This window comes from Rhinopithecus bieti, unplaced genomic scaffold (assembly GCF_001698545.2).
Source record: "Rhinopithecus bieti isolate Rb0 unplaced genomic scaffold, ASM169854v2 scaffold_35609, whole genome shotgun sequence".
Lineage (NCBI taxonomy): Eukaryota > Metazoa > Chordata > Mammalia > Primates > Cercopithecidae > Rhinopithecus > Rhinopithecus bieti.
Genome location: NW_016815004.1, coordinates 611,503 through 626,028, shown reverse-complemented (window position 1 = coordinate 626,028; position 14,526 = coordinate 611,503). Strand labels below are relative to the sequence as shown.

Here is a 14,526-nt window from a genome sequence, read left to right as displayed (position 1 = left end):
AAAAAAAAAAAAAAAAAAAGAAATATAATCTATAATTACAAACCTTTTCACAAAGGAAACTTCAGTCCCAGATGGCTTTACTAATAAAATTTGTATTTTAAATTTATATAAACTCTTCCAAAGAACAGGGGAAAAAGGAAATCTTTCCTACTTTATTGTATGAGTCTAGCATAACCTTATTACCAAAACTTGACATGACAATTACAAGAAAATTATAGACCAATCTCTCATAAACATAATGCAAAAATCCTAAACATACTAGCAAATCAAATCCAAGAATATGTAAAACACATATCATGAAAAAATAAGGCTTCTTCCAAAAATATAAAAATTTGTTCTTTCAGAAGCCATTATCCCAGAAACAGATTCCCATCTATCTACAATGTCATTTGATTTTTGACAAAAGGCACCAATGCAATGCAATGGGGAAGAAAGAGAAAGAAGTCTTTTCAACAAACTGTGCTGGAACAATTATATAACAATGTGAGAAAAAATTAACCTGGACTTCTGTATTTTACACTATGCACAAAAAATTAATGTGAGGTAGATCTAGACCTAAACGAAAAAGCAGTAACTAGAAATCTTCTAGAAGCACAGGAAGATATTCTGTAAGTAGCTAAAGTTTTCTTAGGATACAGAAATCAATACTCATAAAAGAGAAAACAAAGATAAATTAGACTTCCTCAAAGTTAAAACATTTGGTCATCAAAATTATTGTTAATTTCCATTAATAAAGGGCAAAAAAACATATGATCATCTCAATAGATGCAGAAAAATAAGCAAGATAAAATCCAACACTCGTTCAAAACAATAATTATCGAAAAAGCTCTTCACCAACTAGGCATAGAATCAATTTATTCACACTGATGAAGAATATCCACAGAAAACCTACAAAAATCAACATTTTAAATATTCTTAAAAGCTTTCCCCTTAAGACTGGAAATAAGACAAAGATGATTGTCACTATCATCACCTCTGTTGAACATTTTGTTGGCAGTGCTAGCCAGTACAGGAAGCTGGTGAGAAAGCGGAAATAACGGGGGTATGAAAGGGAGGTAGGAAGGGAGAAAGGAAAGGGAGAAGAAAAGGAAAAGAAGGAATAAAGGAAGAAGGAAATATGACATTATGTATACAAATGATGAAAATTCAAAGTAATGTGCAAACCATAAATAACTCACTTAAAAAATAAGTGAGTTCAGCAATATCATTAGATACAAGGTCGATACATAAAATTTAATTTCAGGTCAGCATGGTGGCTTACACATGTAATCCTAACACTTTGGGAGGCCAAGGTGGGTGGATCACCTGAGGTCAAGAGTTGAAGACCAGCCTGACCAACATGGTGAAACCCCAACTCTACTAAAAAATACAAAAATTAGCCGGACACGGTGGCACATGCCTGTAATCCCAGATACTTGGGAGGCTGAGGCAGGAGAATAGCTTAAACCTGGGAGGCAGAGGTTGGAGTGAGCTGAGATCACGCCATTGCACTCCAGCCTGGGCAACAAGAGTGAAACTCCATCTCAACAACAACAACAACAACAAAAATGCTGGTGAGAATGTGGAACAACTAGTACTTAAATGTAAACTGATACAACTATATTAGAAAATTATTTAACAGTAACTCCTGAAGAGGAATATACACCTACCTGATGATTTTATAGCACTACTTCTGGGTATATAACCCATAGAAGTTTGTGTCTATGTTACCACAAGGTCAAAACTGTTTATAGCAGAATTATTTCTTACAGTAAAATCCTGCAAATAACTTCAAATGTCCAACAGTAGAAATGAGTAAGTGAAATGCAACACATCAAACAATGGAGCATCTTAGAATGAACAAACTACTGTTATGTAGGTACAATCTCACAAATATGCTGAGCAAAAGAAACTAGACACAAAATGATACAATTTCATTTATATAAAACTCAAACAATCACACTTGTAATCCCAGCACTTTGGGAGGCCAAGGTGGGTGAATCAACTGAGGTCAGGAGTTCGAGACCAGCCTAATATGTTGAAACCCCATCTCTACTAAAAAACACAAAAATCAGCCAGGCATGGTGGTGGGCACCTGTAATCCTAGCTACTCAGGAGGCTGAGGCAAGAGAATTGCTTGAACCCAGGAGGCGGAGGTTGCAGTGAGCCAAGATTGTGCCATTGCACTCCAGACAAGAGCAAGTCTATGTCTTAAAAAAAAAAAAAACCTCAAACAAAATGTACCATGTGAGAAGCCAGTACAATGGTTATTTATCCTGAAGAAGAGGTGGCGAGTGGGAGGGCACACAAGTAAGACATCTGGGGCACTCTGTAAATGTTTCTTTGTGGCAGACTGCCACAATTACTACTTGAGACCATCACTATGACAATTACTACTGTTACTACTTGAGACTGTCATTACCAGACTGAATGAAGGGGGAGGAACACAGAAGTGAAAACTTAAGACAAAAGTAACTATTTTAAAGGAAGGGGCTGGGGAAGAAGAAGAGGGCTCCCTGCTTCTAGTGAGCAAAGGCAGTGCTTGAGCTTCTACAGCCCTTTGTATTTATTGGGTAACAAGAGCAAGGAGGAAGAGGTAATGATTGGTTAGCTGCTTAATTGATCACAGGTTCATATTATTACTAACAGGCTTCAGATGTACCTAATCAAAAGAAATACTGCACTTGGGCATGACTGCCCTCAGCATTCCTTATGGGTGGCATACACAGTTTGTCAGTTTGCCAACATTCTGCGTTTATGAGAACAGTTTGCTGTTACTCATATGGCCTCCAGTGGTATACTGAGTGGATCACGACTCTCAATCTTTCGGCCTCCAACATTTCTTATGTTCATGTGAAAAAATATTGAGGTATACATACATGATTTCTGTATTTTTCTGTATGTTACACTTTAAAAATGTGAGTTCTTAAAATACGCATACTCGGAAAAAACTCACAGAATTCAAGCAGTTAAGTATAATATAAGGACCATTACGATCTGCCCCGTCATCTTTTTGGCCATATTTCCTGGTATGTTACTCCTTGTTCCTTGCTCTGCACTTTCCAAACATTTGTGTATGTGGTATTCTCTCCGGAATACCCTTTGGCACCTGGCAACTCACTTTCATCTTTTAGACTTTGCTCATATTTCACTTCCTCATGAGGCCTCTCAGAATCCGTCCATCGTTCTATGGACATCCATAATAATTTGTGCCTCTATTTTAGCAGCACTTGCCACACTGCATTGTAATTGTTCATTTATATGTGTGTTTCACTAGATTGCCAACTCCCTGAGAACAGATACTGGATTGTCATTTTCATACTTCAGAGGCTGCTATGGCACCTTACCCATTCATTCATTCATCATACCTACCACGTAAATACTCTGTCATAGGTGCCAGGAGATAAGGGTTAAGCAAGCTTCCAGGAGTTAATGGTGTGTGCTAGATATCACTCAATAAAGCAAAAAGGTAAAAGGTTGAGAGAAAAAGACACATAATAGAATGGAGACAAGCAGACAGAGGTGCACAGACCTTCATGGAGTAACACTGCCATTTTAAGGTGTTTTACAATATTGCCACTAAAGATCTGGAGCTGTGTTGTGTTGCTGTAAGGTTTATATGGGAAATGTCTCTTGGCATTTGTCCTCAGGGTTAAATGAAACTAAGCTGAAGGTCAAATTTAATTCACAAGTATTTTAATAACAAGTCATATCATCTGTTATATTAAAACCAAGCGACAAAAGCTCTATTACACTCTGTTAAATGGTCTTTAATTTTTTAAACTAGTTTAAATCAACCATATTTAAGAGTTACATTCTGCTTTTAATTGTAAATATTTTTCTAAGTAATCATCTTATACCTTATATACATATATCTATAAATCATTTCCAGAAGTGTTCTGACTGACAATAAACTGATACAAATACAAAATACTTAAACAAGAACAAGTTAATGTCTATTTCACTAACTAGTTCAGTTTCACAGAAGTATTTCTATTTTTTAGTATATTTTCACCAATCTGAAACGTCATATTACTATACAAAGATCAAAACAGACCTTCAAAACATGGTACTAACATTCTTTTTTGTATCTTATAATAAAAGGTTTAGAGCTAGTGCAAGAAGGCTGCCTTTTGCAACCTGATCTTAAGACTTTTCTGGTAACTTCTTAAAGACATTAACAATTTATATAAAATGAAAAGATACTATCTAAAGATGCAAGTACTACTATTTTATGTTTCCTAAATGCCAGTGATAGCATTTAAAGGTCACTAAGGCCCATCAGTGAACTAGAAAACTGTTTTCTCTTCTTGTCTACATATAACTGATGCATTTTTCCCTTTATCATATGCTTTCCCCAAAGCACAATTATCCATCAACACTGGCATTAAACTGCTCTTATTAGTAGCAATAAATGGTATATTATAATGGGTATATTCAGCAAATATAATGCATACATCTATAGGTCAAACTGTTACTATGTCATTTTATTTTTTAAATAGTTCTACTGATGTTAGTTATATATAATACAATTCACTTAGCTTAAGTGCATAGTTCTATGAGTTTTGATAAGTGTATACAGTTGTATAATTATCCCCACAATCAAGATATAGAACATTTCTAACACCCCAAAGAGTTCTCCTTACCCCCTGGCAATTGATCTGTTTTCTATTCAAATACTTTTATCTTTTCTAGAATTTCATAAAAACAAAGCCATATAAGGAGTGGTCCTTTGCATACACCATCTTTTGTTGACATACTGCTTCCAAGATTTATCATGTTGTATCAGTAGCTCATTCCTTCTTGGAGTAGTATTCCATTGTATAAATAAATTACAATAAGTTCATTCATTCAGTAATTAATATGCATTCAGCTGTTTCTAGATTTTGGCTATTATGAACAAAGTTCCAATGAACTTGTAAATACAAGCATTTGTGTGGATTCATGTTTACACTTTCTTGGATAAATCTCACAGAGTGGGGCTGTTGGGTCTTGGTAAGTTTAACTTTATAAGAAACTGCCAAACTGCATTCTTGGGGCAATGTGTAATTCTAGGTGCCCCATGTTCATATATATATATACACACACACACACACTTTAAGTTCATATATATATACATGTACACACACACACATACTTTAAGTTCTGGGATACATATGCAGAACGTGTAGGTTTGTTACATAGGTATACACGTGCCATGGTGGTTTGCTGCACCCATTAACCTGTCATCTAGGTTTTAACCCCGCAAGTATTAGGTATTTGTCCTAATGCTCTCCCTCCCTTTGCCCCTTACCCTGACAGGCCCCAGTGTGCGATGTTCCCCTCCCTGTGTCAGTATGTTCTCACTGTTCAACTCCCACTTATGAGTGAGAACATGCGGTGTTTGGTTTTCTGTTCTTGTATTAGTTTACCGAGAATGATGGTTTCCAGCTTCATCTATGTCCCTGCAAAGGACATGAACTCATTCTTTTTTTCACAGCTACATAGTATTCCATGGCATATATATGCCACATTTTCTTTATCCAGTCTCTCACTGATGGGCATTTGGGTTGGATCCAGGTCTTTACTATTATAAATAGTGCTGCAATAAACACATGTGTGCATGTGTCTTTATAGTAGAATGATTTATAATCCTTTGGGTGTATACCCAGGAAAGGGATTGCTGGGTCAAATGGTATTTCTGGTTCTAGATCCTTGAGGAATTGCCACATTGTCTTCCACAATGGTTGAACTAATTTACACTCCTACCAACAGTGTAAAAGCATTCCTGTTTCTCCACATCCTCGCCAGTATCTGTTGTTTCCAGACTTTTTAATGATCTCCATTCTAACTGGTGTGAGATGGTTATCTCACTGTGGTTTTGATTTGCATTTCTCTAATGATCAGTGATGATGAACTTTTTTTTGTATGTTTGTTGGCCACGTAAATGTCTTTGTTTTAGATAGAGTCTTGCTCTTGTCACCCAGGCTGGAGGGCAGTAGGGCAATCTTGGCTCACTGCAACCTCTGCCTTCCGGGTTCAAGCAATTTTCCTGCCTCAGCCTCCACAGTAGCTGGGATTATAGGCGTGCACTACCATGCCTGGCTAATTTTTGTATTTTTAGTAGAGATGCAGTTTCATCATATCAATCAGGCTGGTCTTGAACTCCTGACCTCGTGATCTGCCAGCCATGGCCCCCCAAAGTGCTGGGATTACAGGCGTGAGTCACCACGCCCAGCCATAAATGTCTTCTTTTGAGAAGTGTCTGTTCACATCCTTCACCCACTTTTTGATGGGGTTTTTTCTTGTAAATTTAAGAATCTTGTAGGTTCTGGATATTAGATCTTTGTCAGATGGATAGACTGCAAAAATTTTCTTCCATTCTGTGAGTTGCCTGTTCACTCTGATGAGTGTTTCTTTTGCTGCACAGAGCTCTTCAATTTAATTAGATCCTATTTCTCAATTTTGGTTTTTGTTGCAATTGTTTTTGGTGGTTTAGTCATTAAGTCTTTGCCCATGACTATGTTCTGAATGGTATTGCCTAGGTTCTCTTCTAGAGTTTTTATGGTTTTAGGTCTTATGTTTAGGTCTTTAATCCATCTTGAATTAATTTTTGTATAAAGTGTAAGGAAGGGGTCCAATTTCAGTTTTCTGCATATGGCTAGCCAATTTTCCCAACAACATTTATTAAATATGGAATCCTTTCCCCACTGCTTGTTTTTGTCAGGTTTGTTGAAGATCAGATGGTTGTAGGTGTGTGGTGTTATTTCTGAGGTCTCTGTTCTGTTCCATTGGTCTATTTATATGTGTTCGTACCACTATACCATGCTGTTTTGGTTACTCTAGCCTTGTAGTATAGTTTGAAGTCAGGTAGCATGCCTCCAACTTTGTCCTTTTTGCTTAGGATTCTCTTCAGTATACGGACTCTATTTTGATTCCATATGAAATTTAAAGTAATTTTTTCTAGATCTGTGAAGAAAGTCAATGGTAGCTTAATGGGAATAGCACTGAATCTAAACATTACTTTGGGCAGTATGGACATTTTCATGATATTGATTCTTCCTATCCATAAGCATAGAATGTTTATCCATTTGTGTCCTCTCTTACTTCCTTGAGTAGTGATTTGCAGTTCTCCTTTTTTGTTTTTGCTTTTGTTTTGTTTTTTAGACAGAGTTTCCCTCCTCTGCCCAAGCTGGAATGCAATGGTACAGTCTCAGGTCACTGCAACCTCCACCTCCCGGGCTCAAGTGATTCTCCTGCCTCAACCTCTTGAGTAGCTGGGATTATAAGCATGAGCCACCACACCCAGCTAACTTTTTGTATTTTTAATAGAGACAAGGTTTCACCATGTTGGCCAGGCTGGTCTTGAACTCCTGACCTCAGGTGATCTGCCCATCTCACCCCTCAAAGTGCTGGGATTACAAGTGTGAGCCACCGTGCCCAGCCTTCACGTCTTGTATTCCTATTTTATTTTCTTTGTAGCAATTGTGAATGGAAGTTCACTCATGATTTGGCTATTATTGGTATATAGGAATGCTTGTGATTTTTGCACATTGATTTTGTATCCTGAGACTCTGTTGAACTTATCAGCTTAAGGAGTTTTGGGGCTGACACAATGAGGTTTTCTAAATATACAATCATATCATCTGCAGACAGGGACAATTTGACTTCCTCTCTTCCTATTTGAATACCCTTTCTTTCTTTCTCTTGCCTGATTGCCCTGGCCAGAACTTCCAATACTATGCTGAGTAGGAGTGGTGAGAGAGGGCATTCTGGTCTTGTGCCGGTTTTCAAAGGGAATGCTGCCAGCTTTTGCCCATTCAGTATGATACTGGCTATGGGTTTGTCATAAACAGCTCTTATTTTTTGAGATATGTTCCATAATACCTAGTTTATTCATTGTTTTTAACACGAAGGGGTCAATTTTATTGAACGCCTTTTCTGCATCTATTGTAATCATGCGGTTTTTGTCACTGGTTTTGTTTATGTGATGGATTACATTTATTGATTTGCTTATGTTGAACCAGCTTTGCATCCCAGGGATGAAGCCGACTTGATTGGTGGTGGATAAGCTTTCTGATGTGACCCTGGATTATGTTTGACAGTATTTTATTGAATGTTTTCACATTGATGTTTATCAGGGATATTGGCCTATTTTTATATATATACATATATATATATTTTTTCAAGACAGAGTTTTGCCTTGTCGCCTAGGCTGGATGGAGTGCAATGGGGCAATCTCGGCTCACCACAACGTCTGCCTCCCAGGTTCAAGCAATTCTCCTGCCTCAGCCTCCCGAGTAGCTGGGATTACAGGCATGTGCCACCACGCCCAGCTAATTTTGTATTTTTAGTAGAAATGGGGCTTTTCCATGTTAGTCAGGCTGGTCTCGAACTCCGGACCTCAGGTGATCTGCCCGCCTCAGCTTCCTGAAGTGCTGGGATTACAGGCATGAGCCACCGCACCCGGCCTTGAAATATTTTTTTTACCCTTGTGTCTCTGCCAGGTTTTGGTATCAGGATGATGCTGGCCTCATAAAATGAGTTAGGAAGAAGTCCCCCTTTTTGTATTGTTTGGAATATTTTCAGAAGGAATGGCACCAGCTCCTCTTTGTACCTCTGGCAGAATTCAGCTGTGAATCTGTCTAGTCCTGAGCTTTTTTTGGTTAGTAGGCCATTAATTACTGCCTCAATTTCAGAACTTGCTATTGGTCTATTTAGGGATTCGACTTCTTCCTGGTTTAGTCCTGGGAAGGTGTATGTGTCCAGGAATTTATCCATATCTTCTAGATTTTCTAGTTCATCTGTGGAGAGGTGTTTACAGCATTCTCTGATGGTCGTTTGTATTTCTGTGGGATCAGTGGTGATATCCCCTTTATCATTTTTTTTATCATGTCTATTTGAGTCTTCTCTCTTATTAGCCTGGCTAGTGGTCTATTTTGTTTATCTTTTCAAAATCCAGCTCCTGGATTGATTATTTGAAGGGTTTTTTTGTGTCTCTATCTCCTTCAGTTCTGCTTAGTTATTTCCTGTCTTCTGCTAGTTTTTGAATTTGTTTGCTCTTGTTTCTCTAGTTCTTTTAACTGTGATGTAAGGGTGTCGATTTTAGATCTTTTCCACTTTCTGATGTGGGTATTTAGTGCTATAAACTTCCCTCTAAACACTGCTTTAGCTGTGTTGTGATTCTGGTACATTGTGTCTTTGTTCTCAATGGTTTCAAATAATTTATTTCTGCCTTAATTTCGTTATATACCCAGTAGTCATTCAGGAGTAGGTTGTTCACTTTCCATGTATTTTGTGGTTCTGAGTGAGTTTCTTAATCCTGAGTTCTAATTTGATTGCACTGTGGTCTGAGAGACTGTTTGTTATGATTTCCGTTCTTTCGCATTTGCTGAGGAGTGTTTTACTTCCAATTATATAGTTGATTTTAGAATAAGTGCTATGTGGTACTGAAAATAATGTATATTATGTTGACTTGGGGTAGAGAGTTCTATAGTTGTCTATTAGGTCCACTTGGTCCAGAACTGAGTTCAAGTCCTGAATATCATTGTTAATTTTCTGTCTCATTGATCTAATATTGAAAGTAGGGTGGTTAAAGTCTCCCAGTATTATTCTCTGGGAGTCTAAGTCTCTTTGTAGGTCTCTAAAAACTTGCTTTATGAATCTGGGTGCTCCTGTATTGATGCATCTATATTTAGGATAGTTAGCTCTTCTTGTTACATTGATCCCTTTACCATTATGTAATGCCTTTGTCTTTTTTTATTGCTTTTGGTTTAAAGTCTATTTTATCAGAGACTAGGATTGCAACCTCTGCTTTTTTGCTTTCCATTTGCTTGGTAAATATTCCTCCATCCCTTTATTTTGAACCTATATGTGTCTCTGCATGTGAGATGGGTCACTTGAATACAGCACACTGATGGGTCTTGACTCTTCATCCAATTTGCTAGTTTGTGTCTTTTAATTGGTGCATTTAGCCCATTTACATTTAAGGTTAATATTATTATGTGTGAATTTGATCATGTCATCATGATGCTAGTGGGTTATTTTGCCCATTAGTTGATGCAGTTTCTTCATAGTGTTGGTGGTCTTTATAATTTGGTATGTTTTTGCAGTGGCTGGTACCAGTTTTTCCTTTCCATATTTAGTGCTTCCTTCAGGAGCTATTGCAGTGCAGGCCTGGTAGTGACAAAATCCCTCAGCATCTGCTTGTCTGGAAAGGATTTCCTTTCTCCTTCACTTATGAAGCTTAGTTTGGCTGGATATGAAATTCTGGGTTGAAAATTCTTTTCTTCAAGAATATTGAATATTGGCCCCCCCTCTCTTCTGATTGTAAGGTTTCTGCACAGGAATCTGCTGTTAGTCTGATGGGCTTTCCTTTGTAGGTAACCCTACCTTTCTCTCTGGTTGCCCTTAACATTTTTTCCTTCATTTCAACCTTGAAGAATCTGAAGATTATGTGTCTTGGCATGGCTCTTCTCAAGGAGTATCTTTGTGGTGTTCTCTGTATTTCCTGAATTTGAATGTTGGCTTGTCTTGCTAAGATTGGGGAAGTTCTCCTGCACAATATCCTGAAGTGTGTTTTCCAACTTGTCTCCATTCTCCTGTCATTTTCAGGTACACCAATCAATCGTAGGTCTGGTCTTTTCACATAGTCCCATATTTCTTGGAGGCTTTGTTCACTCCTTTTCATTCTTTTTTCTCTAATCTTGTCTTCACATTTTATTTAAGTTGATCTTCAATCTCTGATATCCTTTCTTCTGCTTGATTGATTCGATTATTGATACTTGTTCTTCAAGATTTATGTTCTTCTCTAAACAGGTTATTCTAGTTAGCAGTTCCTGTAACCTTTTATCAAAGTTCTTAGCTTCCTTGCATTGGGTTAGACCAAGCTCCTTCAGCTCAGAGGAGTTTGTTATTACACACCTTCTGAAGCCTACTTCTGTCAATTCATCAAACTCATTTCCATCCAGTTTTGTGCCCTTGCTGGAGAGGAATTGTAATCATTTGGAAGAGAAGAGTCATTACGGTTTTTGGAATTTTCAGCATTGTTGCACTGGCTTTTCCTCATCTTCGTGTGTTTATTTACCTTTGATCTTTGATGCTGATGGCTTCTGAATGGGGTTTTTTTGTATGGGTGTCCTTTTTGTTGATGTGAGGTGCTTGCTGCAGACAAAGTGAATACAGAATGGGTAGTAGAAGGAGGTAGTCATCAATACTAGTTATGACCATGTGATCAGCTGCAGAAATGGAGACTATAATTGTCATGAGTGTTTCCTCCATCTTTTGCTAAAAACATGTTTGTGCATGTATATACTTGTACTAAGAAAATATCTTTATTTCCTTTTCCTTTATCACGTGACAAAGATTTACTGACTTCATATTGGCATTTAAGTACTGCTAACTTTATGTAATAGTATTTGGGTTGGGAATTGGTGCGTTTCTGGTTGTACAAAGGATAGTTGCATTATGTTAGGCATAATTATGACCTTACTATTGTCTTTATTAGAAGCCTCAGGAGATGTGTATGGGTTCAAGTTGACAAGGGGTGGACTTGTGATGGTGAACACCGAGTGTCAACCTGACTGGATTGAAGGATACAAAGTATCGATCCTGAGTGTGTCTCTGAGGGTGTTGCCAAAAGAGATTAACATTTGAATCAGTGGGCTGGACAAGGCAGATCCACCCTTAATCTGATGGGCACAAACTAATCAGCTGCCAGAGAATATAAAGCAGGCAGAAAAATGTGAAAAGGAGAGACTGGCCTAGCCTCCCAGCCTATATCTTTCTCCCATGCTGGATGCTTCCTGCCCTTGAATATCAGACCCCAAGTTCTTCAGTTTTGAGACTCAGACTGGTCTTCCTTGCTCCTCAAGTTTGTAGACAGCCTACTGTGGGACCTTGTGATCATGCAGGTTAATACTTAATAAACTCCCCTTTATATACATATCTGCCATTAGTTCTTTCCCTACAGAGAACCCTAATACACCAACTTAAAGTCCGATTCCTTGAATTACAAAATGCCTATCTATGCAAACATTCCTGGAAGTTGTTAACAATAACAATCTACTTTTGTGAGTTAGGGAAATAAATGGCTGGTCTACCTGCTCTAATTTATGCCTATCCTTGAAAGTTTAATAAAATTCTAATACTGTATAAGATCCCATGGGACAAATTAATTTTGGATTTCCCCCCTAAGAATACAGTAAAAGGCCCGGTGTGGTGGCTCACGCCTGTAATCCCAGCACTCTGGGAAGCAGAGGTGGGTGAACCACTTGAGCCCAGGAGGTCGAGACCAGCTTGGCCAATATGGTGAAACCTTGTCTCTACAAAAAAATACAAAAAATTAGCCAGGCGTGGTGGCACACACCCATAGTCCCAGCTACTCAGGAGGCTGAGGTGTGAGGATTGCTTGAGCCTGGGAGGCTGAGGCTGCAGTGAGTTGTGATTGCACCACTGTCCTCCAGCCTGGGCAACAGGGCAAGATTCTGTCTCAAAAAAAGGAAAACAAACAAAAAAATACAGTGACAATGGAGGAAATATTTTCACCTTTACAGGTAAGACTATTAAAATTTTTTCTCAATATGTTTCTTGACAACTGAAATGCTATGATTACATCTATAAACAGAAAAACATTATGGAATCATGATGTAGAGCTTAAAGTAATTTTATATATATATATGAAAATGCAATCAGATGAAGACAAGCTAAAACACCTTTTAAGTAAAAGGAAACATACCTTTTCTTTCCTTTGTCTAGAAATCTGAAATATTCCAAGTTTCATAATCATACTAGAGGTCCATGAATGTCAATACCTAGTATGTACACATTTATACAAAAATGGCTCTTCTGCTAACAGTTGAGTTATGTGTCAAAAAGATCAAAGTGTACCTAACACAGAAACACTACATAAGACTCAGCTATGGCAAGAGATGGAGTCTCTCACTTGTTTAAAACATCACTTTTAATTAAACTTCCTGTTTAGAAAGACCATATTAAGTAGAATTTATAGATCGATGTCACAATTGCAATGTATCATAAGGTGACTATTCTCCAGTGACTCAGCCCTTCTAATTAAAGTGTCCCTAAAAACCTTCCTCCACAGGACAAGGAGAACTATTTGGAAATGAAGCATGCTTACTAAAGTCCTCTGTTACATTCAAAGGAGATAAAACTAGATCGGCTTTGCCCTCAACGACCAGCAGGTAGACATGGCACTTGGATTTAGGTCAAGGTTAGTGGAATTGATTTCTGAAGCTCACCTAAATTTGGGAAAAAAGAACACACAATGTGTGGGCTATGTCACCACCAATGGAGCACGAATACCCCCTTAGAGAGGCTTCCCTGTCACCGGACTTCACTGTGTTCAGTCAGGGCAGAAAGGATTCCAATATTACCTTCAATTGCTCCAGGGCAAAAGATGAACCATCTTGCTTTAAGTTTTCAATAATTTCTTCCACGGTATTGGCTGAAAAACAACTATAAAAAAACGAAATGTGACTTCACCAATGTGTAAGTGATTTCCTGTTTCTAACATACTGATGAATCTGAACATAGGCTTTCCCCCACCTCTAGGTCAATAATGAAGAATTGTCTAACCTCTTTAATAGGACGTAAAAAGAAAGAGAGCACTGCTTCCCTGGGTAGCATTTGCAGTCTACCTTCACTAACAAAATAAAATCTAAATTTTATTTTTTCTTTTGCATTTTTGCATCTATTATATTTCCATGTAAAGAGATAATTCAACAATGAAACATCGATGCTTCTAAATTGTAGAGATGGTTGTCTTATTCTCTAATACTTTTCCTCCTCTTGTTTCCCAAAGCCAGTCTGTCAATCTCTCAAATCACTGCACAAAACCTTTTTTGCTGAGCGGCTTGTCAAGACTTTCAGAGAAGATGAATTTAAAAAGGTAAAAGTTAATTCAATTATTATTTTCTAGCTTCTCTTCCCCACTTAAAAGATATTTTGCACAAATACAAATTCAAATCACTGCACAAAATCTTTTGCTGTTCAGCTTGTTAAGATCTTCAGAGAAGATGAATTTACAAAATAAAAGTTAATTCAATTATTATTTTCTAGCTGCTCTTTCCCCACTTTAAAAAAAAAAAAAGTATTTTGTACTAAGATGAATTCTCATGGTAGATGACTTAAATATAATGAATTTATTTCACCCAGAAAGAGAGGGAAAGAAGCTACTTTCAAAGGTAAGTGAAAAAAAGCCCTATGCTGGCCAGGCATCACGCCTGCAATCCCAGCACTTTTGAGAAGTCGAGGAGGACGAATCACCTTAGATCAGGAGTTGGAGACCAGCCTGGTCAACATGGCAAAACCCCGTCTCTACTGAAAATACAAAAGTTAGCCAGGCATGGTAGCAGATGCCTGTAGTCCCAGCTATTCAGGAAGTTGAGGCATAAGAATTGCTTGAACCCGGAAGGCGGAGGTTGCAGTGAGCAGAGATTGTACCACTGCACTCCAGCCAGGGGACAGAGCGACAGGACAGGACAGGACAGGACAAGAGAGAGAGGGGAGGGGAGGGGAGGGGAGGGGAGAGAAAAGAGAAGAGAAGAG

At 38.0% G+C, this 14,526-nt stretch overlaps 1 protein-coding gene across 2 annotated transcripts in view; it reads right to left on the bottom strand.

Annotated features, from left to right (window-relative positions):
- Nucleotides 1–14,526, bottom strand: part of HIBCH (3-hydroxyisobutyryl-CoA hydrolase) — a 114,685-nt gene that overhangs the window by 24,658 nt on the left and 75,501 nt on the right. For both annotated transcript variants that reach the window (XM_017852919.1, XM_017852920.1), the window contains one exon: nt 13,353–13,434. In XM_017852919.1, the coding sequence (XP_017708408.1) occupies nt 13,353–13,434 (82 nt within the window). The remainder of the gene's footprint in view (nt 1–13,352; nt 13,435–14,526) is intronic.